The 26985-nt window shown below is 36.6% G+C and overlaps 2 protein-coding genes across 2 annotated transcripts in view; both read left to right on the forward strand.

The window, feature by feature from the left end:
• Nucleotides 1-26985, forward strand: part of LOC117985758 (broad-complex core protein isoforms 1/2/3/4/5-like) — a 93361-nt gene that overhangs the window by 27115 nt on the left and 39261 nt on the right. The gene's annotated exons all lie outside the window — the stretch shown is intronic.
• Nucleotides 11460-15002, forward strand: LOC117986101 (uncharacterized). Its single transcript, XM_034972926.2, has one exon. It carries the CDS (start codon nt 11460-11462, stop codon nt 15000-15002), a length of 3543 nt encoding a protein of 1180 aa, XP_034828817.2.

The following is a 26985-nucleotide window of genomic DNA, read 5'->3' on the forward strand; positions in this document are numbered from 1 at the left end:
AGGAACACTCTTGTCCTCAGTGGACACAGTTATACTACACTACGCGTGTTAAGTCATAAGTCATATCTTTTAATATTTTCTATTATCATAAAGGCAGAACAAATCACGAAACCTTACCCTAAATATAACAACGAATTGATATGAATGAACCTTTTGACATTTCCAACCATTTCCTGGTAAGTTAATTTTCACATTTAATTGAAACATTGACCTATTTTGACTGGGTAAACATTGGCTTACAATCTTCTAGCAGTCTAAAAAGAAGCTCATTATTGCCTGTAACAGCTATGTAATGCTCAAATGCTTCCTTATATTTAGACGTGCGAGCTGCCCTCAAATCTAAATATATAAAAGGAAAAGCTGACTGACTGACTGACTGATCTATCAACGCACAGCTCAAACTATTGGACGGATCAGGTTGAAATTTGACATGCAGCTATTAACGAACATTAAAGTAGTAAGGATTTTTGAAAATTCAAACCCTAAGTAGGTAAAATTGGGGCTTAAAATTTATGTAATCCATGCGGACGAAGTCACGGGAATAAGCTAGTCTCGCGATAAAAATCAGACGCCCTTAATAAAATTATCACTCAATAATAGTAACCAATCAGTGTCAGCCTCTGAAAACAGCTATAGATGACACTCTAAAGGATAAGATTATATAAACTTTTATAACAGAATGTAAATATACAAATAAAGTTATTATAAATCTCAGATTTAATCATATATTAAGTTCTTTTTGATCTAATACTCGTACATTTAGTTCTTATTAGGTACATGAAGTTCCATGCAGTAAAATGTTAATTCGTTTTACATAAAATAGGTTGCCGCTACGTTACATAACACTGATGCTGTGAATCACAATCTAGGATAGTTTGTATGATTTATTTTATTTTAACCGAGCTGCAATTAAGTTAAATGCTATTTTATCATCGACGCAATATGCGCTTATATGCGTGTTTAAATAGAGACAACGATGTGTGATTGTGTTTAGGGACTATGCGCATAAGGTGCCGACATGATTTTTTTCACCTTTTTAGAGTTTTGTTCCCGAAGTGTGCTACTAAGCCTCGGTTGTCTGTCTATATGTACCTACATCTGTCTGTCTGGTAGATGGCTGTATCGCATGAGCCGTAATAGGCAGAGTTGAAATTTTCACAGAGTACCTATGTAGGTATATCTATTGCCCCCTAATAACAAATATTAAAATTTCGAAATAGCTGCCATGTACGGAACCCTCCATGTGCGAGTCTGACTTGCACTTGATCGGTTTTATTTTTACTATTGTATTGCGATAGCTCAAGGTTTATAGCCTACTTATGCAAGTTGATTTTTGATACTTTACTCTACTTTCATGTAATTACTCATGTTCACACTCATACGAATACGAATACACTTAATATGAACTAGCTTATGCTCGCGAGTTCACCCGCGTGGAATACACAAATTTCAAACCTTTATTATACCCCTTCCAGGGGTTGAATTTTCAAAAATCCTTTCCTAGCGGATGTCTACGTTATAATAGCTATCTGCATGGCGAATTTCAGCCCGATCGGTCCAGTAGTTTGAGCTGTGCGTCGATAGATCAGTCAGTCAGTTAGCTTATCGTTTTATATATTTAGATACGATATTATGATCATCATCATTGGAAATTTTAAAATGAAACTGCTCCACCAAGATATTTCTAATACTAGTACTACACAGCGCTACATGGCGCTACGCCGCTGCTACGTTCGGTTGCAAGGTCGTCTACGACTCTATGATAAAATGCTGAATGATTTATTTTAACATTACATTACAAGATGATGCTCGCGACTCTTTCTGTGCAGATTTCAGTATTTAAAATTCCCTGAGAATTTTGATTTTCCAGGATAAAAAGCTGCACAATACGTCCATGTTCAGGATGCAAGCAATTTCGTGAAAATGCATTAAGCGGATGGACTGTGAAAAATGACTAAATAGACAGACAACAAATACACTTTTGCATCCATAATATTAGTATGGATTTATTAAGGTGCTTTTATTAAGTCCAGATCATATAACGGCATGTTATAAAACATGACTTTATAACACCTTTTGTAATGTGGGCACGTGTTAATATTACAAACTGAACGTGTTATGCAACAAAAGTTTTATAACACTTTAACTGACCTGAATAATATATCCTTTTCAATAAGTTTTTGTCAAGTGTATTACCTATAAAATAGCAACTCTCGACGATAACAAGACAGTAGAATTTAAAATAGAATTCAACGCGATACATAGTTTGCAAGTTACATTTACATTGCATTAACATATTATGTAACGTATTACGTATACATTTACATACCATTTACATTTACAATTTTAGGAATATACTTGCCTGAAACAGTTTTAAGTTGATTTTATTTATGTAAAACGTAAGTAAACCCTTCAGGAATTAATTTCACCTACCAACCAACAACACTGCACTCGTGGTACTTTGGAAACTCGGTTGAACGGACGGACCATGAAAAGATACCAGACAGTTTGATTTTACAATATTAGTATGGATGTTAATGAAGTAATTAATATAAATTTTGTATAGCTTAATAGTTTCAATGCAGAATAAAATCTGAAAGGTCGTAGGTATAATTTCCACCCTATGAACAACTGCAATAGGTACTCATTCCTAATACAACTTTTCATTAAGTTGGAGGCGAAAGGAGGAAATACAAGCCAAGTTTTATGGCAGTGTTTATTTTAGCTGATGGAGCTATGCAAATTTTGGCCTGTAATCTCTTTAAGTATCGGTTTTCCATTAAGTAGGTATGTGTATTAGCCTAGCAACTTTGTTAACAGGCCGCCATTTTTTAAAGCACGCTCGAAGGTGTCAAAAGGTGCGTTAACCCCGCGCCAATATCTATGTAATCTGTGCCGCTAAGCCTACGCGTTGTATCAAACACGATTTTTGTCGTCAGAATAGAATAGAATAGAATGTTTTTTTATTCATGTAAACTTTTTAAAAGTGCTTATGAATAGTCAGGTAGTTTTAATTTACCACTTTAATGACATGAGCTTTGCCTATTATGAGTATTCTAATATTTTCAGGTCAAGTAATAATCGTTCTCTAAAAACCTGTTTCATCATTCCCTGAATATTATCTTCCATGTCAGAATGCATCTGATATTTTAAAAGATATAGAAAGAAAGATAAGACTGATATTTTAAAAGAACCGGTCAAGTGCGAGTTGAAGTCGCACATGAAGGGTTCCGTACCATCGTACAAGATATTTTAACAAATTTTATGTGCAACACTGCAAGTAAATGACAACAGCACCAAATATATGTGATTTGGGAATATTTTTTTGTAAACACATTTTTAATTTTTTTTTGTGATGTAACTACAAATTCACGGTTTTCCGATTTTTCACCTTAAGTGTTCTATAAGACCTACCAACCTGCCAAATTTCTTGATTCTAGGTTAACAGGAAGTACCCTATAGATTTCTTGACAGACAGACAGAAAGACAGACAATTGTCCTATAAGGGCTCTTTTTTTCCTTTTGAGGTACGGCACGCTAAAAAAAAGTTGATTAGCGAAAAAGACACTATTGAATAATGCCTTTTAAAAATTACAGACCAATCAACCACCTTGGTCATCTCGATTCTAGACCAATAAAAATGTGAACCCTCCGACTGATTCCTTGAAGCCGTGCCAAAGTGCCCTGTTCTGCAACGCTCTGACTGAATAAAACATTACAGTGTTAACTTAGTCAAGATCCTAAGCCACGTCGGCAATGAAGGCGTTGTTTATAATGGTCAAGGGTTTGTAATGGGGTGGTATAATAACTATTTCTGATAATGTAGTTATGTATCAGTGAAAGACTTTTTGAATTGGATCATTAGTTCTGTAGACTACCCCTACACTCAAACTTACAAACTTTAACTTTTTGTAATTTATTAGTGTAAACAAAGTAGATATATTTTCTTGTAATAATGTAACTTGCAAGTAGGTGTCAAAATAAGCTAGCTCAATATTCTTCAAACCTTTCTTTTGTTTGCTATGTCGAAAGAGAAGAGTTTTATTTTTCTTACAAATAGACCAAACAGAAGTTTGTTTACGAGTAATGCGAGCTATGCCAAAAGTTTCTCCCTTCAAACGAACTGACAGGTCATATGTAATGTGGTGTGTTTCTATTTAATGGTTTTTAACAAAAATACCCGCGACTTCGTAAGCTGGATTATAAGGTTTTTAAAAGTCCAATGGGAACTCTGATTTTATGGAATATAAAGTAAGTAGGTAGTCTATATCTGTATCTAAGATGCGAGCTATCTTTGTACCAAGTAGATAATGCCCGCACCTTCGTCCACGTGTTATATTAGTATAATAGTAAGTAGTACACATTTTATAATATTAGTATGGATTACATAAAAATGATTATAAAAGTTTAAGCCTAACCGAAAGCCAGACGAAATCATACAAGGTTTATAAGCTAGTAGTCTTATATTGTGGCTTATAACAATAATAAGTATTTGATGATTTATAACGATTAAATCTTCTATAATATAAAAATGAATCACTAAATGTGTTGCTCATCGCAAATCTCGAGAACAGCTAAACCGATTTCGCTAATTCTTTTTTTATAATATTCCTTGAAGTACGAAGATGGTTCTTACGGAGAGAAAAATTTAATTCAACCTCCCCCTCAATTTTCTAAACTCTACCCGAGCGAAGTCGCGGCGGTTCAGATAGTACTTAATAATATAATCCAATATACTATGCAATAGGCCCGATTTACATTGGTCAATTTCGGTTTTAGGGTTCCGTAGACAAATGGCAAAAACGGAACCCTTATAGATTTGTCATGTCTGTCTGTCCGTCCGTATGTCACAGTCACTTTTTTCCGAAACTATAAGAACTATGCTGGTACTATGAACTTGGTAAGTACATGTATTCTGTGAACCGCATTAAGATTTTCACACAAAAATATAAAAAAAGCAATAAATTTTGGAGGTCCCCATACTTAGAAAAAAAGATGTACATTACCATGCGAACTTCCACCGAAAATTGGTTTGAACGATATCTAGTAAGTAGTTTTTGATTTATCGTGCAAAATGACGATAATATTTTAATACAATCCTAAATTTGATTTAAAATACTCTGAATTTAAGTTAATTAGTTATTTTAAAGTTTATGTTTTTATTCTTCTCCAAATTTATTATATTAAGCAAGTGCCAATTTCTTTCATTACATCGAGGACGCCGTAACGCGTAACAACGTCGTTCTTCGTTTTTAAAACTTCCAGGGCTGTTTTACTTAACCCAAATACTGGCCAGGATTTTTCAAAACATTGCTTTTTTCGCCTTTGGACCCCATTGATAGATAAACCAGGTTACCCCACCTGAACTCCGCTAACAAGATTTGGCTTATAAAATCATTAAACACCGAATATAATTTTTAAAGCTCCAATTTGAAAATGGGAACGGTTGCCCGTTTTTTAAATTTCAACAATGATGAACGGGAATTATTGTACCGCTGATGCTGATAGCCTATTACCTAGAGCAATAAAAACTTTAGCATTTTATTCTACAAAAATGTTGTTTAAAAGTTTTATGATCAAACTGGCACAAGTAGGTACTTTTTAGGCCGTGATCTTGATCCAGAGAACGTGATTGATGAGCGTTATGTAAGATTAGGAGGGATGGGTGACAACGTACTATATCAATCGATTGCTATTGTAAAACAAGGTTGACCCGAGTCGGTAACTGGATGGTCGACCAACTTTGGTGGTCGAATCCGTTTCCTCTGTGTCTTGGAGAGTACTTTAGGCCGTTGCTCGGTCCCGGTTATTGTCACTAACATAATATACTAACATAACTGTAAACTTAAGAGTTGAACCCACCATATTATTATCTCAAAAGAATTCCTACCATGATATGATCTCAGATTATGATAATAGAATGAATATCATAATTAATATTACCGGAGACACTTGGGAAATCGAACTCAAATTTCTATTTTTGTATTGTGACTTTATTAGACACAAGGTAAAAAAAAATCTTGCACTCGTAGCTACTATGGAAATCATCTTTGAATTGCATTCCATTTAGGTACTCAAATATTTTCTCATTGGACCAGTAAAGTACCTATCGTTTGCCAAACGATCTTGGTGTAAGGTACACATAACTGGCCCAGTCCCATTTAAGTAATGGGGCTGCCAGATCAACATCAGTTACTCGTCTTTTGAGAAGTCTGACGGAATTTCTGATGTGATCTCCATCAACTTTAAAGCAAAGATACTGCGTAACCTAGTTCTTTGGTAAGCCATCAGATTGTTTTTGAAATTGCTTCGATAAGTTGGACACCGTTTTCAATATTGAGAAAAATTGAGGAGTTAGCGAAGTAAACGGTGTAGTTACCCTTCTGTTGTATATATCCCTTTTTTCTTTAATAAGACGTTTTAGCCCACTGAATTTACATCTGAACTCATTAAGCAAAACGACTTAAAACTGTACTGAAATTGAGTCCAAATTTCATGATTTCAATCACTGAATACAAACTTGATTTCATTTCCAAGTAACGGCCTAAAACTGTGCTGAAATTGGATCAAAAATTCGTGATTTTGATCAAAACGGTACAATTACAATAAAGTTTTAACAGTTTTCACTCGGGTTTTGCTCCTCTGGTATTTTTTTTCATTTCATTACAGATTAGCCCTTGACTGCGATCTCATCTGGTGGTAATGTGACGATGCAGTCTAAGATGGTAGCGGTTAGGTATTTAGTAGAATTATACCGTTTTATTCAATACCATCATTCCTCAATTATCATCTCCTCGAAAAAAGAGCATCACATCTTGGTGATATCCTAACGCTCGCCTTTCAAATTATAAGTCCTTGCTTTCATAAAAATAATATTATTCTTGCAATACATCGATATTGTGTTGAATGTGAATCTATACTAGTTTTATTGTTTTTCCATGCCCTAAGCCGCTCTTTAATTGGAGGTAATGTAATTGTTTGTGACAAACTGCATTCATAATTGTGACTATTGTTTCACCGCTCGTGGCATTCGGTCAATTTGATCCATTGTTACAAAATACATATATCCTCATTGTAAATTTTAAAACGTGAATGAAGGCTTTATTAAAATGATTGCCTTTTCAATATTTTTATTTTATCACTAGCTTATGCCCGCGGTTTCGCCCACGTGGATTTCGGTTTTTGAAAACCCACTTCAATTTTATTTATTAGTATATATAGAAGTAAAGATATCAAAATGCTGCTGTAGACACAATTTTTTGAATTAATTTTTTCAGCACGTTACATTTTACCTAAATGTATTTCATTCAAATATTCAGCCATTGACTTATATATTACTTCGTATGGACAGGGTCATTGACAAACAAAATGGCACCGACTCATTGGTGCTTTAGCACCAATGAGTCGGTGCCAATGAGTAACTGATTTGGTTCCAAAATCGTGAGAAATTTTGTTCGGTTGGGCATATCTTGTCATTTATATCGATGTACTCAGCAGATATACAGTTTTCACATTGATAAGCGTTGGGGTTTTCAATTAGCATTTAAATATAGCTCTACATGCCATTACAAGCCCGACAATCATCACGTAGTTCAGAACAACATTACTTTATTCATTACTTTTTAATATTTTACAATATATTTATAACAGTTTTTCAATAGTTCATTGTTTTGTGGTAGGTATTTATCAGTCGTTTTGTATAATATAATAATTTAGATTAGCAGTGTAACATAACTCTTTACATTGCCTCGGCGAAGTCATTTAATTAAAGCGTATACAGAACTGTAACTGACCCAGTTTCTGGGGTTTTCTGCATTTATTTTTCTTGCGTTGTTTGTGCGTATAATTAGAGTACTAGTTAAATAAAAATACATGACATTTCCTAAAAGGGGTCAGATTCCCATACATAGAGGCTTGCGGTAGCCACTTTCATTAAGCAAATCAAAACAGAATAATTTTCGCAAAACTTTTATTCAAATCTCTTTTTTAAAATTACTTTCTGTAATAGTAATTTTATAAATAAAAATTAGGCTGCAGAAAAGGAATGAAAACTTTATCAACCATACGTATGTCTAACCATTACACTTGTCTATGACCTGAATTTTTATTATTTTCATTAGTATTACAACTATCAATTATTATAATAGTTATAAAATAACTTAACATTTGAATAATATTATGTAAGTAGATAATTGTATCCATTTTTCTTTAGAGCTTTACATACGAACGTACATACCCTGTGTAAATCATCATCGTCAACCGATAGACGTCCACTGCTGGACATAGGTCTCTTGTAGGGACTTCCACACGCCACGGTCTTGCGCCGCCTGAATCTAGCGGCTTCCTGCGACTCGTCTGATGTCGTCTGTCCAACTAGTGGGGGGTCTTCACACACTGCGTTTTCCGGTGTGGGGGATAAGGAAGCGCACCTCCCAGCGTTCCTATAGTCAACCTTACCTGCCCGTGGTGCCTCCTGCTGGACTGCTGACGAGGCTATGGTGACCGACAAATGGCGGTATAACTATTTAAACTGGCTAGACTGGATAAATGGCACAGGCCGGTGTCGGTCAGCAGCGACACCGGTGTGACCAGTATAGCCCTGCGATGACCAACACGCCTGCCCAGCGCGGTCATTACTACAAAACCTTGTATGGTGAAATACACAAGGCCAAAGCCCCTAGTCTCCGGCGGCCTCGCTATTCTTGGCTCTGGCAGCGGTTATGGTAACGGCGGCGGGGCAGGGGGTGCGAAGAATCTCCGGCTCTGTGTAAATACGGAAAATCAAATGTCTTGTGAGATGGTAAGTCATGTATATTTGATTCGTAGTAACGAGATGCGTGCATACCTATACCTATTGAAATGTTAACGCTACTCCGTTCATCTAGGTGGTGTCAACTATTTTTTGATTTACTGGATATACTTACATAATAATACAAGTTTTTGAGTGTTTTCTTGCACACATTTACATTTAAATAAATTGTGTGAGATACTGCTTAATCTTTGACCTTTTACTGTTCAATCTAATCTTTTACTCTGGAATTATATATTTTAACTAGCTTATGCTCGCGACTACGTCCACGTGGACAACACAAATTTCAAACCCCTCATTCACCCCCTTAGGGGTTTAATTTTCACAAATCCTTTCGTAGCCTATGTCATAATAGCTATCTGCATGCCAAATTTCAGCCCAATCCGTGTAGTCGTTTGAGCGGTGCGTTGATAGATCAGTCAGTCAGTCAGTCAGTCACCTTTTATATATATACTTACATACAATTTACATAAAATTACAATAATACAGGGTTTTGAGTGTTTTCTTGCACACATTTACATTTAAGTAAATTGTGTGAGATACTGCTTAATCTTTGAACTTTTACTGTTCAATCCAATCTTTTACTCTGGTATTTATATCTTTTAATGAAGAAGAAAAAGAAAGAAATATTTTAATAAAAACGCAAGAATAAATCCATACTAATATTATAAATGCGAAAGTGTGTCTGTCTGTCTGTCTGTCTGTGTCGGACTATGTTAATAAACTCATAGCTAGAACCCAGAGCCGTAAGGCGAGTGAAAAATATCAAATGTAAAAAGTTTTTGCTTATGTAAAAAAAAATGTCATGTGTGGGTTAAGGAACTTTGTGAACTTTGTTAATTAATGAAATAAAACGAATAGAAACATCTCAATTGTGTATTTAATAACAGTATCGTAATATAAAAGTGATATAGTGCTACGCGAAACGTTCATGGTCCTAAATCGAACCGAATTCTTTGTGAAACAAACATCGGAATTCTGAAGAAAGTAAAAATTACGCTAAAGTGAGGTTACAATGGATCTTGTTCAAGTCCAGGAAGAGTTAAGGTCACAAATAGACAAACTAAGAACAAATTACAAAAAGTGTTCAAAGGAAAGATTAACTCGTCAGTACATTGAAACTAGATTGCAAGCTTTAGAGTCTAAATATAATAATTTTACCAAAAATCATGTGGAGTTGATTAGAAATAGAAGCGCTGTAACAAATGATTACTTCAGCCAGGATGTATTTGGAAATTTAGAGGAGTTTTATTTAGAATTTAAGACAGAATTAAAGGAAAAGCTTGAGAGTTTTACTGTGAGACGACAAAATGATAGTTCTTTCAATAGTAGTAGTGCCAATGGAGAAAATCATAGTATAAAATTACCTAAAATAACTTTGCCCACCTTTTCTGGGAAATATATGGAATGGCCTACGTTTCATGATCTTTTTGAGTCCCTTATTCATGAAAATTCATCATTAACTGACGTAGAGAGGTTACATTACTTGAAAACACACCTTTCTAATGAAGCGGAACAACTACTGCGGCATATACCCATTACAGCGAGCAACTATGAACAATGTTGGACACTACTAAAATCAAGATATAACAATAAGCGATACATAGCTAATAGCATATTAACTAGATTAGTGGGACAAAAGGCATGCTCAACGGAATCCTCACACGGGGTGAAGCAAATACTAGATACAACGAGCGACTGTCTTAATGCACTTTCAAATATTGGAGTGGATGTTTCTTCTTGGGATATACTTATCATTCATCTCACTGCGCTAAAGTTAGACACTGAATCTAGAAAACAATGGGAACAGAAAATTAGTAATCATTCAGATGTTTTACCTACACTTGTGGAATTCAAATCATTTCTGGAGTCTAGATTCAGAGCGCTTGAGTTTTTAGAGCCAGTGAGAAGGGAGAACACCAAAGAGAAGGTTGAGAAACCAAAGGCATTTACGGTTACAGCTACACAATGCCCCTTCTGCTTAGAAAATCATTTATTGTATCAGTGCAAGGAATTTAGTAAGACGGGTTACACAGCACGGCGGGAATTTGTGGAAAAGAAGAGGCTTTGTTTCAATTGTTTGGGGGATAATCACCCGGTTTATCGGTGCAGAAGAAACACAGTTTGTAAGCGGTGCTCCCGTCGACATCACTCGCTTTTACACCCTGAAGGGACTACGAGCTGTGCCACTAAGGCTGCAAGCACGAGTGGCGGGCTCGAGGCAGTGCCACAAGATGTTTCTATGGAACAAAGTGATACAAAGGGAAGTGAGCAGGACATTACTAAAATCGCTACACATTTTGCTAACAATTCAAACTGTTTAACTGGCCATGTAATGCTGGCTACGGCTTTAATTAAGGTTGATTGTCGTAGAAGTAGTTATACACTTAGGGCGTTACTGGATCAGGGTTCTCAGGCCTCATTCATTTCAGAGCATGCGGTACAATTATTGGGGCTCCGAAAACAACCTGTCAAGGGTTTAGTTTCAGGTCTGGGGGGAGATCAACTTAGTATGGAAATCAAATATATGGTTACTTTTAAAATACAGTCTATTCATAACTCATGTAATTTTAATATTCAAGCTTATGTTTTAACAAAATTGTCATCCACATTACCTGCATACCAGATTAAAATTACTGATTGGCCTGAAATGTTACACTTACCATTAGCTGATCCGGACTACGGAAAGCCTCAAGGAATAGATGTGTTGTTGGGGGCAGAGATTTACGGTCAAATTCTAGTTGATGGTTTGAGGAGGAATCCAGAGGGCACCTTGACTGCTCAAAATACATTGTTCGGTTGGATTCTATCTGGTCGTGTGTTAGACTCACCAGATAATTGCTTCAATAATATTATCAGTATGCACATTCAAGATGACTCTATTAATACATTACTTCGTAGGTTCTGGGAGCTCGAGACTGAGGTACCGAAGGAGCTGATGTCGAAAGAAGATGAGATGTGTGAAGCGTATTACAGTTCAAGAACTACTAGGGATGGCAGTGGTCGTTACTGTGTTAAGCTACCTTTTAGGGAAGCAGATCCAAAGAGTCAGTATGGAGAATTTAAGAGTATTGCGGAGAGAAGATTAAAGTCTTTAGAGAAGAAATTTGAGAAAAATCACTTCTTGAAGGAAGAATACACTAAAGCAATGAATGATTATATAAACTCAAATCACATGGAGCGTATTACTGAAGAGGCAGAAATAGAAAAGCCTAACTGTGTTTATTTGCCTCATCATGCGGTGATTCGGAATGACAAAACTACTTCTAAGGTTAGAATAGTTTTTGACGCTGCCTGCAAGGGAATCCATGGAAAATCATTAAACGATGACTTGTTAGTGGGTCCTAGATTACAACCAGACTTGCGCCACCTCATCATGAGGTGGAGGACTCATGTTATCTGTTTCACGGCTGATGTTATCAAGATGTATCGCCAAATTTTGGTTGATAAGGCAGACACCGACTATCAGCGCTTGTTATGGCGCGAGAAACCGGACAGTGACATAGGAATCTATAGGATGTTAAGAGTCACATTCGGAGTAGCATCAGCACCGTATCTAGCGGTTAAGACTCTTCAACAAATTGCAAAAGATGAAGGTCACGCCTTTCCCCTGGCAGCTGAAATCGTAGCAAAAGACTTTTATATGGACGACTGTCTATCGGGTTGCAAAAATGATGAGGAAGCTTTGGAAATCTATCATCAGATGGTTGGTCTTTTGCGAAAGGGAGGATTTGAGCTTCAGAAATGGATGAGTAATAGCTCTAAATTAATGGAGCTTATTCATAGTAATGCGAAAATAACTAAAAGTTTCAACACAAATGATGAAGTGGTAAAAATTTTAGGTCTCTCTTGGAATGCTACTAAGGATATTTTTCAATACACGGTAAATTTACCGAAGCAACCCAAGTCAGTAACTAAACGAGTTATTTTATCTGATATATCTCGCCTATATGATCCATTGGGTTGGATCGCTCCGGTTGTTATTCAAGCGAAGATATATATGCAGAAGCTGTGGCTGAAAGGTCTTTCATGGGATGAGGAAGTACCACGGAGTCTTTTAGATGAATGGATTAAATACAGAACCAGCTTACCTTTATTGAACAGTTTTGAAATTTCTAGATGGATTGGTGTTTGTGACTCTGCAAGCGTCGAACTTCATGGATTCTGTGACGCCTCCAATAGTGCCTATGCAGCAGTAACTTACCTGAGAGTGGTTGATGAAGCCGGTGTTCATGACGTACAGTTAGTAGCAGCACGAACCAAGGTGGCGCCGGTGAAGCAAGTTTCGACACCACGCTTGGAGCTTAGCGGTGCGGTGTTACTTGCTAAGTTACTTTCAGAAGTGTCCACGGTGCTTAATATACCCCAAGCGAAATTGTTTGCATGGACTGATTCAACAATTGTTTTGGCCTGGTTGAAAGGAGAACCAAACCGTTGGAAGACATTTGTAGCCAACAGAGTCACCGAGATTTTAAATGTACTCAACAATGATCAGTGGAGCCACGTGCAGTCTGGAGATAATCCTGCAGACATGGCTTCTCGGGGTCTTACTCCAGAAGAATTGATGAGTCAACAGCAATTTTGGATGCAGGGACCTCAGTGGCTGCGGGAGGATAGTATTCCAGTTTCTAGTAATGTTACTACAGACACTCACTTGGAAGAAAAGCAAGTTAAGTCACACATGGTAACTGCGGATACAGTTCAACCTATGGCAGTGTGGGATAAATACTCTTCATTGAAGAAGTTAATCAGAGTCATAGCGTATTGTAAAAGATTTATCTCAAAATTGAGGAATAAAAATACACAATTTTCAACTCATCTTACAGCAAGGGAACTAGACGAGGCTACCACAATGTGCATAAAGCAGTGTCAAGCAAGTGCTTTTCAAGAAGAAATAACTCAATTACTTAAAGATAAATCTGTAAAGAGATCCAGTAATACCTTTTCCTTGTGTCCCCTTTTGGACAAGGACGGAGTTATGAGAGTTAGAGGACGTATTCAACAAAGTAGGGAGGATTATGACACCAAACATCCAATCATCCTACCTTATGGACATCATATATCCAAGCTTATAGTGGCCAACGCACATGAAGAGACACTGCATGGAGGTCCACAGTTAACGTTAAATTACATTCGCTCAAAGTTTTGGATTATAAATGCTAAAGGTTTAGTACGGCAACACATTAAGAAATGTCTTAGATGCACTCGATATAGTTCCTCTCACCAACATCCTTTTATGGGAGAACTACCAAGTTCGAGAGTCCTACCAAGTCGGCCTTTTAGTAAGAGTGGTGTGGACTACGCCGGCCCTGTGAATATCAGGATGTCAAAGGGTAGAGGTTGCAAAAGTTATAAGGGATACATTTGCCTTTTTATTTGCATGTCTACAAAGGCGATTCATCTGGAGGCGGTTACAGATTTAACCAGTGAAGGTTTCCTGGCCGCATTTAGACGATTTGTGGCGCGCCGAGGAAATTGCCAGGAAGTTTGGAGCGATAATGGTACGAATTTTGTCAAAGCTGCCAAAGAGCTGCGTAAATTGTTTCAGGCAGAAGATTCCACGGTGATGAGTGAAGTTGCTGCGTCTCTAGCTAACAATGGCACGGAGTGGCATTTCATTCCCCCACGGGCTCCAAATTTTGGGGGATTATGGGAGGGAGGAGTGCGCTCCACGAAGTACCATCTAAAACGGGTTCTGGATGGAAGCACTTTGACTTTTGAAGAGTTATCTACTGTTCTGGCGCAAATTGAGGCATGCCTCAATTCTCGCCCCATGTATAGGTTGCCATCAAATCAAGCAGACTCCTCGCCCCTGACTCCAGGTCATTTCTTGATTGGTGAACCCCTACTGACCGTGCCGGATCATAAATATGAAAATTGTAAAGTCAGTAATTTAAGAAGGTGGCAGATGACACAAAAAATGGTTCAGCAGTTTTGGCGAAAGTGGTCTCAGGAGTATCTTAGTACTCTACATAATAGATATAAATGGACTAAGATTATTCCCGAGCCTAATGTAGGTGACATTGTTTTAGTGAAGGAAGATGATCTCCCTCCGTCCAAATGGTTACTTGGTAGAATAGAGTCTAAACACCCTGGTCCAGATCAAATAACTAGAGTAGTAACTTTGAAGTGTAAAGGATCTAAATTTAAAAGACCTGTTTCAAAATTGTGCGTTTTGCCAGTAACAGACTAACTAAAATGAATTGTATTGTGATTGCTTGTGAAGGTTCATTGTGTTTTCATTCAATTTAGTTAAAGTTTCATGTTTTTAGATTTATCTATGTATTTTGTTGTTTTCTTATCTTCTCTTATGTATCTGATGATTGTGAATTTAAGGACACCTTAGGTGTCCTTGGTGGGCGGCATGTCGGACTATGTTAATAAACTCATAGCTAGAACCCAGAGCCGTAAGGCGAGTGAAAAATATCAAATGTAAAAAGTTTTTGCTTATGTAAAAAAAAATGTCATGTGTGGGTTAAGGAACTTTGTGAACTTTGTTAATTAATGAAATAAAACGAATAGAAACATCTCAATTGTGTATTTAATAACAGTATCGTAATATAAAAGTGATATAGTGCTACGCGAAACGTTCAGTCTGTCTGTCTGCTAGCTTTTCACGAGACATCCATTCAACCGATTTTGACGAAATTTGGAACAGAGATAGCTTGCATCCCGGGGAAGGACAAAGGCTATTTTTTATCCCGGAAAATCAAAGAGTTTCCCCGAGATTTTTATAAAACCTAAATCCACGCCGACGAAGTTGCGGGCATCATCTAGTACAATATAAGCAGATGCACAAGAAACATACAAAATCAAAATCATCAAAATCAAATATTTTATTCAAAGTAAGTACATACGGAGTACACTTTTTGAATGTCATTACAAAAGTAAAATCACAAAAATAAAATAAAATAGTATAAATCAGTTTACAATAATAAAATAAAAATAGAATAAATCAGTTTACAAATTTAAGGTACCTACTTAAGTAAGTAACTTACTAAATAGCATACATAACATACTTACTAAATAGCGCTATGCAAAAGCGGAGATTGCTAGTAGACCGTAGCAACTAGCATCAACAATCTCTGACAGGTAACATTTTGCGAGTTTAATATTTTACACAATAGGCTAGTTGACACTTTTTTTAAGTTGGTCTTAAATGGTCAATATTTGTCCTATTAGATCAAAAAAATTAACACTATATTTTTTTGCGCCCTAAAATCCGTAAAACTTTAATTTAAAAATATATTTTTCTTAGACAGGTGAAAACACTGTCGGCCATGTTTGGCCGATAGATTATCTATGCTCTGACGTCATGCATTTGTAAACAACAGCATAACCTCCCAAAGTTTAATAAACATGACTTCTATACTAGTTTACATGAAAAATATAGTAATTATCGTTATTGTATCATCCGAGAATGTAAAAACGCATCGATAAGGACCACAGGAAAGTTGTGGATTAGAGTGCCCAGTGAAATAAATATACGTAACACGCGAAGACTTGCTTAAAGGGATCCTATATCACTAACGACTGCAACCCAAATTTATTTTTGCAAAGATCACTTTGTTGTAAGTCTTACTTAATAACTTATTCAATTTATAAAGAGAAAACGATAATTTTTTACGTTTACTATGTTATTAGTGAGAAATATATAAAAACTAGCTTATGCTCGTGACTTCGCCCGCGTGGACTTCATGAATTTCAAACCCCAATTTAACCCACTCAGGGGTGGAATTTCAAAAAATCCTTTCCTAGTGGATACCTTCTCTTTACCTACAAAGAACACACCCACCAAATTTCATGTATCTAGGACCAGCTGTTTAGATGTTTAGGCTGTGCGTTGATATATAAGTTAGTCAGGAGGACTTGAAATTTTATATATATGGATACTACGTTAGTCAATACGGATGACATTTGTTTGTTTACATATTTAATGACGTCACATCATGGCTGACAGCGTTTTCTGAGTTTCAAATAAAAATAAAAACTGTATTTTTTTAAATTGGATTTATATATCCATCCTGCGTTTTTAATAATTGTTATTGATATATTTCGTTGTCTTAAGCAAAATACTATAATAAATAATCATTTATTGGACGAAATTAGATATGAGTCAAGTAGCCTATTTGTGTCAATAATTAAACGCTCGTTTTGAAATATACGGAATGTCTCACAATTGTTACGTTAGACCGTCAGTCGTATCGTGTAAGCTCGAAAGAATCTGTAATTGCTCCAACTGAAAGCGTTGGAACGTCAATATGGAGTTTTGTTATTTACAGAGTCCCCTTTGGCACAAAGCCTGAAGTATTACCTCGATTGAAACCCAAGGCTTATGTAACTTCATGAACCGGCTGAAAATGTAGCTTATCAAGTGCCGATACTCGCTCGATGCGGACACATTCTGTACGTGACGGAAATATCTTTAAACAATGAATGCAGGAGTCTGCAGTTTTTAATTATTAACACACTGTAAGGAAAATATATGAATAATCAATTAAAAAATCAGTACCATTATTATAAATGCGAAAGTGTGTTTGTTTGTTGGTTTGTCCTTCAATCACGTCGCAACGGAGCCACGGATTGACGTGATTTTTGCATGAGTAAGAGTAAGACAAAGACCTGGAGAGTGACATAGGCTATTTTTATCCCGGAAAATCAAAGAGTTCCCACGGGATTTTTGAAAATATTATAACTCCACGTGGGTATCTGCTAGTATACATATAAAATAAGTTAAATGTAAAAAAAAATCTCTTTTAAAGTCAAAGCTTTTTAATGTACCGAAGTACTAATTATCCAAGTGTGTAATAAAAAAGTGGCAATTTACAGGGCACATAGTTCGAAAAACCGATAGACGTTGGGATCCCAAGGTGCTAGAATGACGACCTTACACCGGAAAGCGCAGCGTAGGAGGACCCCCAATCTATTTATCTATTTTCTATTTTTGGCTAGTTATCTAATTATTTTTAGAGTTTCAATCTGTATGACATGTCATGATAATACTTAATAGATTTTTCATATAAATACGTACTAGGTAGGTACATAGTTTAATAATGAATCTACACTAAATAGTACTCGTAGATTTAGGTACAATAAGTTGTACATAAAAGCTTGATGTATGGACTTATTACTTTTGCCTCTTAAATACATTCAAGCGGTTTGTAGTGATTCAAAGAAGACTTTTGTATATAGATGACATACTCAAAAGAAAAGCAATGTAAATCCAACAAATATTTCTTTAAGTAAGAACTATTTTTCTGCGCTCTATTTAAAATATAGTTCACTGTAATAAAGTTTCATTTTTAGATAAATACGATTGTGATGAGAACTCTTTAGATCTATTAGTTTGTGAAATTGTTAACGAAGTTAGATGAAAAACGGGTTCGCCGAGTTTTGAAAGCACCGAACTTTTAATTATTTCTAAATACCTATATAGAAGGAAAAGCTGACTGACTGACTAAACTGATCTATCAACGCACAGCTCAAACTACTGGACGGATCGCGCTGAAAGGCATGCAGATAGCTATTATGAAGTAGACATCCACTAAGAAAGGATCTTTGAAAATTCAACCTCTGAGGGTGTAAAAAAGGGATTTGAAATTTGTGTAGGTAGTCCACGCAGACAAAGTCCCGAGCCTAAGCTATTTATATTAATAAGATGATGCCGAATACGCGCTACAATGCAATTTGCGTGCCACCTGTTATTGTAGGTCGACAATACTGTCAGAAATCTTCATGCAAGTGTCAACAATAACTGTAAACAAAAATCCAATAGGGTCAACGGTGCACAAACGCATAAGAAATAAACTAACGTGCACAAAAATGATAATTTTTAAATATGTATGGATAATAATATATTCAGCGTTGCCCATCGCCGGCTCACTACTGAGCACAGGTTTCCTCTTAGAATGAGAAGGGCTTGGCCATAGTCCACCACGCTGACCAAGTGCGAATTGGCAGACTCACACACTTTTGAGAGCATTAAGGAAAACTCTCAGGTATGCAGGTTTCCTCACGATAATATTTTCCTTCACGGCGATATACTCGTAACTCCGAAAAGGTGCGTTATGTAATATATTGAGTAGGTAGTTATTAAAGAAGATTGAAAGTGTTTACTTTGTACGCCTTAGAAGATTTTTGCTCGCATTATCTTTCCGTGAAACACATACCTACGTACATACATAGATATAGGTACTCGTACATTTCACAATTTTCCAGATCACAATAATCAAAATTGATTGCCGTAACCAATGCGAATGCGTCGAATACTATGAAGTCGGAATGAACTAGATCACAGACCACGGTATGAATTATTATTATTATTGACAAGTTTAAAATGAACTCATGTCTTTTATTACCCCTTAGCTTTCGCCCGCGACTTCAACCGCGTGCCTAACAGCCATTAAAATATAATACTATTATTTTATACTCCTCCTAATCGAGGTCGGAGGTTCAATCCCCGACACGCACCTCTAACTTTTCGAATTACAAATAGAATTGGAAATAGATATAGAAATAGAGATAGAGATAGATATAGAGATAGAGATAGAGATAGAGATAGAGATAGAGACAGAGATAGAGATAGAGATAGAGATAGAGATAGAGATAGAGATAGAGATAGAGATAGAAATAGAGATAGAGATAGAGATAGAGATAGAGATAGAGATAGAGATAGAGATAGAGATAGAGATAGAGATAGAGATAGAGATAGAGATAGAGATAGAGATAGAGATAGAGATAGAGATAGAGATAGAGATAGAGATAGAGATAGAGATAGAGATAGAGATAGAGATAGAGCGAGAGATAGAGATAGAGATATAGAGATAGAGATAATAAAAAGGTTGTAAAGGTTTATACCAATAAAAAAGATTTTTATTTTAATTTTAGATAGAGATAGAGATAGAGGTAGAGATAGAGATAGTAGTGGAGCCAAGTGCCCTGCACGTATTGTTGAGGGATATCTCGACGTCCAATAAAATAGTGAACTGTATTACACGTTATATTTTTATTATTTAAGAGAACAACTAATAAATTAACTAAGACACAGATTCGTCTGACGTGGTCACTTTGTAGTCGTGTATATGAAAGTAAATGTGTGGTCCGCTAGTCGTACGCGGTCGCGTAATACGCGAGCCGTTGCCGACGCGCGACCTCAACGCGGCCGGATAACCGCTGCTATCCTGAACAGATAGAGATAGAGATAGAAATTCTTTATTTGCATAATGTATAGGTATTACAAAAGATGATAATTATTATAAAAGTCTTAAACAATTAAATATCACTTGCTTTAACGGTGAAGGAAACATCGTGAGGTGAGGAAACATGGATGCCTGAGAGTTCTCCATAACGTTTTCAAAGATGTTGGAAGTCTGCCAATCTGGTAGACTAGGGCCAAACCCCTTCTCATTCTGAGAGGAGACCCCGTGCTCTGTAGTGAGCCAGCAATGAATTGATAGATTATGATGCTTAGAACACTCGGGAATAATGTAGCTATCTAGTATCTATCGGTGAAAGAATTTTCAGAAATGGATAATAATTAGTTCCGGGGATTATCCCATACACATAAACTCACAAACTATTTTTTTTTTAAATATTAGAATACCTACAGGCGCAGACAATGAAACTACAATTACGAAACGGAAACAGTATACCTATTATACGTTTGGCGTTAAAAGTTGTGTGTTTGTGTTGTTACCTTTATTTGAAAAATTACTGGAATCTACTGGAACCTGAATCCATCCCCTGATTCATGCGGACAAAGTGAAGTCGCGGGCAAGGACATCGTTTAGTAAATAATTGCAAGCATGTCCACAAATAATATAGGGACAAATATCTGATAATTCGAACAATCCTAGGTTAAATTTTTATTGGAAGAAGCAAGAAGATGTAATTGTTTTCATAGTGTTGTGAGATAAACTGGTTTCATGATTGAGCTATTGTTTCACCGCCCTGGGTATCAGGGCAATTTGTAGGTACATTGTTACAAAATAATCCTCTCTGTACGTACATGAACAACAAGTCTTTATTTTTACCTAAGGGAAAAACTTAACATGGCAGGCTATCACTACCACATTATAAACGCGAAAGTGTGTTTATTGTTGGTTTGTCCTTCAATGACGCAAACGGAGCAAAGTTTTTTAGTTAAAGACCTGAAGAGTTACCTACATATGTTTACTTTTTATACAGGAATAGCTTATGCTCGCGACTCCGTCCGCGTAGACTACACAAATTTCAAACCCCTGTTTTAGGGACTGCCAAATTTCAGCCCGATCCGTCCAGTAGTTTGAGTTGTGCGTTGATAGATCAATCAGCCAATCAGCTGTTCCGTTTACCGGAAAAAAGGAACTCCCAGTTCCCACGGGTTTTTCAAAAACATGTTTTCGTACCTACAAGCCGCAAGTATCATCATTCAACTTTTCAGTAGCGAAACGAACTTAGTTTCGTTTCGCTTCGCTCCCAATATGGCCAGCGCTTAACAGAATGGAATCTACTCAGACGAGAATTTCCAGACGTACCTACCTATTATAAGTTTACCGACGGGGCATGTTTGTTCGTGCATCATACCCAATCTATGACATATTAGATGATACCATAAATGAAGTATTGTTAGATTCCACCTTACGTTCCGCTTATTTTAGGATAAAGCAAACCACGCGGAGGTAACTATCGTTCCTCCGTGGGTCGTAGCGGTTTTCTTCAATAATAATACTCGTATAACTTATGCTCAACGTGTTATACCTTGGCTTCCTTTTAGTCTACTCTTGTTAAAACTTTATATATTTTAATCCAATATACTTAGGAAGAATGCCAGCCAATCGGAAATATTGCGATTTTTGGATTGATTGCATCATAACTGTTGCTAGAGCTATGGCACCTATACCGCGTTCATTGGCATCATTCAACGGGACGCTTTTGGACAATGGGATCAATTCAATGACGGATGTAGGTATAACTTTGATTCGGGAGTTACTGAAGTACGCAGAGAGCATTGCATGAACAGGTCATTCAATGTTCTCAGCGTACATTCAAAATCCTTGAATGTTTTATCGTTTTGTATTTTATATCTTTTTGCGTTTGTATTTAAATTTATCATTGATCATCTAGTTAGTGGCACTGCCGTTCCAATCCATACTAATATTATAATCCATACTAATATTATAAATGCGAAAGTCTTTTTGTCTTTCTGTCTGTCTGTCTGTCTGCAAGACTTTCACTGCCCATCCGTTCAACCAATATTGACGAAATTTGGTACAAAGATAGCCTGTATCCCGGGGATGGACATGACGTGGTGACATGGTTAAGACGTTGGCCTACTATTTGGGATTTCGGGCATGGACATCTAGTGCTTTTCGGAGTTAGAACGTTTTAAATAGATACTAACATTTCACGTGCTTTAGTGGCGAAGGCAAACATCGTGAGGAAACCTGAGAGTTCTCTATGATGTTCTCAAAGGTATGTGAATTTATTATAAATGCGATAGTGTGTATGTTTGTTGGTTTATTGGTATGTTGGTTTATCCTTCAGTTACGCCCACGAAGTAGAAGTTTCTGTTATCTATGGTCACGCCGCGACAAAGCAACAGCTGATCGCCGTGATTTCCTGCATGGATATAGTTAGAGACCTGGAGAGTGCTGAGTGACATAGACTACTTTTTAGCCAAAAAAACCAAAGAGCGATGACGTGGATGAAATGATGCACTTTTCAGGTCGTACCTACTTACTTAATCAAATTCGATTTTATGATTAAATCAGCATTTTTAGACCAATTAATAGATATTTATCAAAGTCTTAAATACGATAACTTTTGATTAATATCTACCTACTACGAGTAGGTACTACGTGTCGTACATAATATATACTTACCTACTATTATACTACTTCAGACATCTAAGAATAGCCTGTCTCTCATAATCTCATATACAATCAAAAGTCTGAACGATTCACCAACGCCTCTGTTGGACCTAGGAAACAGAAATTTTGCACAAAGGTTCCCTTTAAAATGTAGACAAGGAATACGGCCGGATTTTTTGAAATTTCCACGGGAGCGAAGTCGTAGGTGATCGCCAGAAAGCTATAACCATAGGCATAGCCTGTACAGTGTTGCCATGCTTTTGTCACACGCAGTAATAAGCTATTAAGATTTTTAGAAACTCTGCGGTTTTAAAGTAGAATTGAGCTATATCGAAGATAGGTAAGTTTATTAATAACTTTTCTTGGGATTTAGTGGTGTCCAAAACAAATGAATAACCGCAGAATCTGCAAATAGTGTCATGAACCCCACCATCAGTTACATCATAACATTTTTTCTAAAGCTGTCTGTCTATTACAAGTTTTTTTCTAAAGCTAAGTAGGCACTTCATATTTCTAAATCCAACCTATTTTATAATAATTTTATTTGCAATGTAGTAAATATATTTTAAATATTATATATACAAGTAATAAAAAATCCCAATAAATAAATCCTACAACAAAGCATTTCTAGTAAAACATGCACAAAGAATAATCCTGACTACTTAGGTATGTTTTTAAACTTATAATAAAATCACTGCTAATGTCTAATGCCTTATGATTATATTCTTATATTCTCTATTTTTTTATTATCTAAGTACTAGCAAATGCCTCTTTCAATTTGACGACTCGCATTCCACCCATTGTTTGTTGATAGGTTCTGTGTCAAAAGCTTTCACGCAAGTCCCTACAAAACTTGTACAAAACTTATCTAGTAGATATTCTAGTAGGTACAACTTTACCTTGTAGTAGGTACTTCTTTTGTACATCATCATCATGATCAACTCATTACCGGCCCATTAAGCACGGGTCTCCTCTCAGAGTGAGAAGGGCTTAGGCCATAGTCTGCCACGCTACCCCAATACTGATTAGCCGACTTCACACACCTTTGCCAACATGAAGAACTCTCAGGCATGCCGGTTTCCTCACGATGTTTTCCTTCACCGTTAAAGCAAGTGATATTTAATTGTTTAAAAAACGAACATAACTTTGGGAAGTTAGTGGTGCGTGCCCGGGATGGAACCCCCGACCTTCCGAAAAGAAGGCAGACGTAGGAAAACATCGTGAGGACATCTGCATGCCCGAAGGTCCTCCATAAAATTCTCAAATGTGTGTGAAGTCTGCCAATCCGCACTTGGCCAGCGTATGGCGTAAACCCTTCTACTTCTAAAAGGAGACCCATGCTTTGCACCCAAAATTTGACTTATCTGTTAGTGCCTTGGCAAGGTTATCAAACCTACCATTTTGCATACCTACTCAAATCAGGCGATTATGAAGATGTTCCATTAATGAAGTTGACCTATGAAATCATTACGAAGTAATGTGTATTTTATAACAACTGATTTCACTAAACAACAAAATTTTACATAGAGATAGTATACCGAACCTACATATCTTCATCGCAATGTAAACTTACAAACTGCATTGTAACTTTAATTCTGCTGGCTAAATTCCACAAGGTTTTGGCTGAGATAAAACTATTTACGTCATAAGTACCAACCTATACTGCATGAGGTTAAAGAGTTATAAAAAATCGTTAACTTTGTAGCAAAAAAATCTCTATTAGATTAACTTTTGTTACGGATAAACATTCTAATTCACATATTTTTACAAACTTTCATATTACTAGATAGTAGATACCTCCTCACAGAGTCACTTGAACTAACTGTACATTTCAATTTCAAGATCTACAACCGAGGTGAACATAAATTTAATTTTTGAATCGCACGTCTTGACTCTCACTCAACCTAAGCAATTGGATGGACCACGTTTTCTCGCACTGTGCCTTTTTTCTTCTTCAAAATTATAAATAGGTTTTGAAAGCAGGCTGCTATTCACAAGTTGAGCATTAAACTTTTATTTTGAATGACGTTCAAATACTTAGATTTATACTTAACTTCAATTCATAAAATTGTTTAAGTACATGTACCTGCAGAAGAACAAGCAAGATAGCCTGCATAAAAAGACAGAACGGCCAGACCATTTTCTACTTTGCTTGTACCTATTTAAAAATTATATTTTTAAAGAAACTCAGAAGGCTCACAGAGGGAAAGGCTTTAATGGAACCGAGCTTATAAAGTATCTGCACAATGCACCATTGTATTACAGACGTTACGGTCAGGGCGCACATTATCAATTAGCTAGAGCGGGATCGACAATGATTTCCATGCTAATAGAACGAAAATTGCGTTATCCAGGTATGCGAATATTGATATCACGTATACAATACAATCTGTCCCCTAACCGTGACGCATTTCGCCAATACCTTGTATCCTGTGACATGCAAATCTTGGTTATACTATTAATCCGAGTAAAGAGAAGTATGTGCGGGCGAGTCAATCCGGGAAAATTGATGTAACTATAAAGGGGAATGTGGGGAGAAGCGGCACGTGCCTGCAGTTCGCCGTGGCCTGGTCCACACGACCGGCTAATTCTATTGAAAACACCTTTGTCGCGGCTTCGATCGCGCGTAACGAATAAGCTTGTTATAAGCTTATAGCGACCTTATAACTCTATTACTTATACTGTTTTTTTTTTAACGAAAGGATATACCTATATGAAATTTGTTTGCTAATAATTATTTAACACCTTTTTGTTGACGGTGGGGAAATCTTCTTAAGATAACCAATCTCTTCGGGGAGAGATCAGGTACTCACTAAAATCCCTTCGGTGGCCATCCTCAGGGCATATAGCTCCGGGAACTCTAAAGAACTTGCGCCGATGCCTCGCTTGTGTGACGCCCATTGGGCTCATCTTGGAGAATGCACTCCGCTGGCCTTATGCTTATATGCATGTAGGCATCAGCTACGAGGCGACAGCTTGTGCCACAGCAAGCATCCCAAGGTGGATTATTATATTTAACACCAAAGACATATTTTTTTTTCAATTTTTTTTTTACTACATGGGAAAAATCTTTAGCGTCCTTAAATACTTATGCAAACGACTCGATTTTTTTTCATACCGTTTACCTACCCACATATACATAGTTTACTTTAAAACCACACTTTGAAATTCCAATCCATAATGATTTTATAATTTTACTAGCTTATGCCCGTGACTTTCTCCGCTTTATCTACACAAATTCAGACCCCTACTTTGCCCTCTTAGGGATTGAATTTTCAAAAATTCTTTTCAAGGAGATGTCTAGGTTATAAATAACTATCTGCATGCCAAATTACAGACTGATCAGTCCAGTAGTATAAGCTGTGCGTTAGTAGATCCGTCATTCAGTCAGTCACCTTTCCCTTTTATATATGAATTAGCTTCTGCCCGCGGCTTCTCCCGCGTGTCCTACAGGAAGTAAATGGCATTTTTTAGAAACAAACATTATAACATCAGGACGTGCGCCCTGTAGGGCGATTGTCTAAAACCTGCATCAATCATTATTACAATCTCAATTGTTCTGATTGGCTGAATTTTACTATTTGTTCTGATTGCACTATTGGCTACAATGAATACATTGTAGCCACTAGTGCAATCGAGTGAGCGAGCGTCAACTAACCAATCAGAGGTGATTGCGATCGTGACATTGTAACTGTCAATCTCCTGCAATCGCGCAGCATAACAGCACCGAATAACACATATAACCTTCCAACCCCCATTTCATCCCATTAGGAGGGGAGGGGGGGCGATTTTCTCATAGTCGTTTCTTAGCTCAGACTTAACCTCAAGAAAAAACCTACTTTCCAAATTTCAAGTTAATAATATCAATACTTAGTTAAAACTTTCCCATACAAACTTTCATCCCCTATTTTACCACGTACGTATTTCTTTATTTGTGACCAAAAACCCAAATACCAATTTTCATGCAAATAACTTGAAAAATGACGGACTTTCATACAAACTTCCATCCCCCATTTAACTCACTTAGGGGTGGAATTTCGAAAAATCCTTTCTTAGTGGATTCTTTACAAAGAATAGACCCTCCAAATTTCATGTCTTTATAGGACCAGCGGTTTAGGCTGTGCGTTGATATATATATGTCAGTTATATAGATTTAGATTTATTTCTTGTCAATTATAACATCGCAAGCTAGCCTGATTTCCACTAAGTATTCGTCGTTCCAAATTTAATCACAACTAAATGTAGCGCTAATTATTATTCTATTGTAATATAATTGATCATATGCTAATTGTTTGATTATAGGTGCTAGGCACAAATCAATTAGAC

The sequence above is a fragment of the Maniola hyperantus genome, chromosome 10, assembly GCF_902806685.2.
Source record: "Maniola hyperantus chromosome 10, iAphHyp1.2, whole genome shotgun sequence".
Taxonomy (NCBI): domain Eukaryota; kingdom Metazoa; phylum Arthropoda; class Insecta; order Lepidoptera; family Nymphalidae; genus Maniola; species Maniola hyperantus.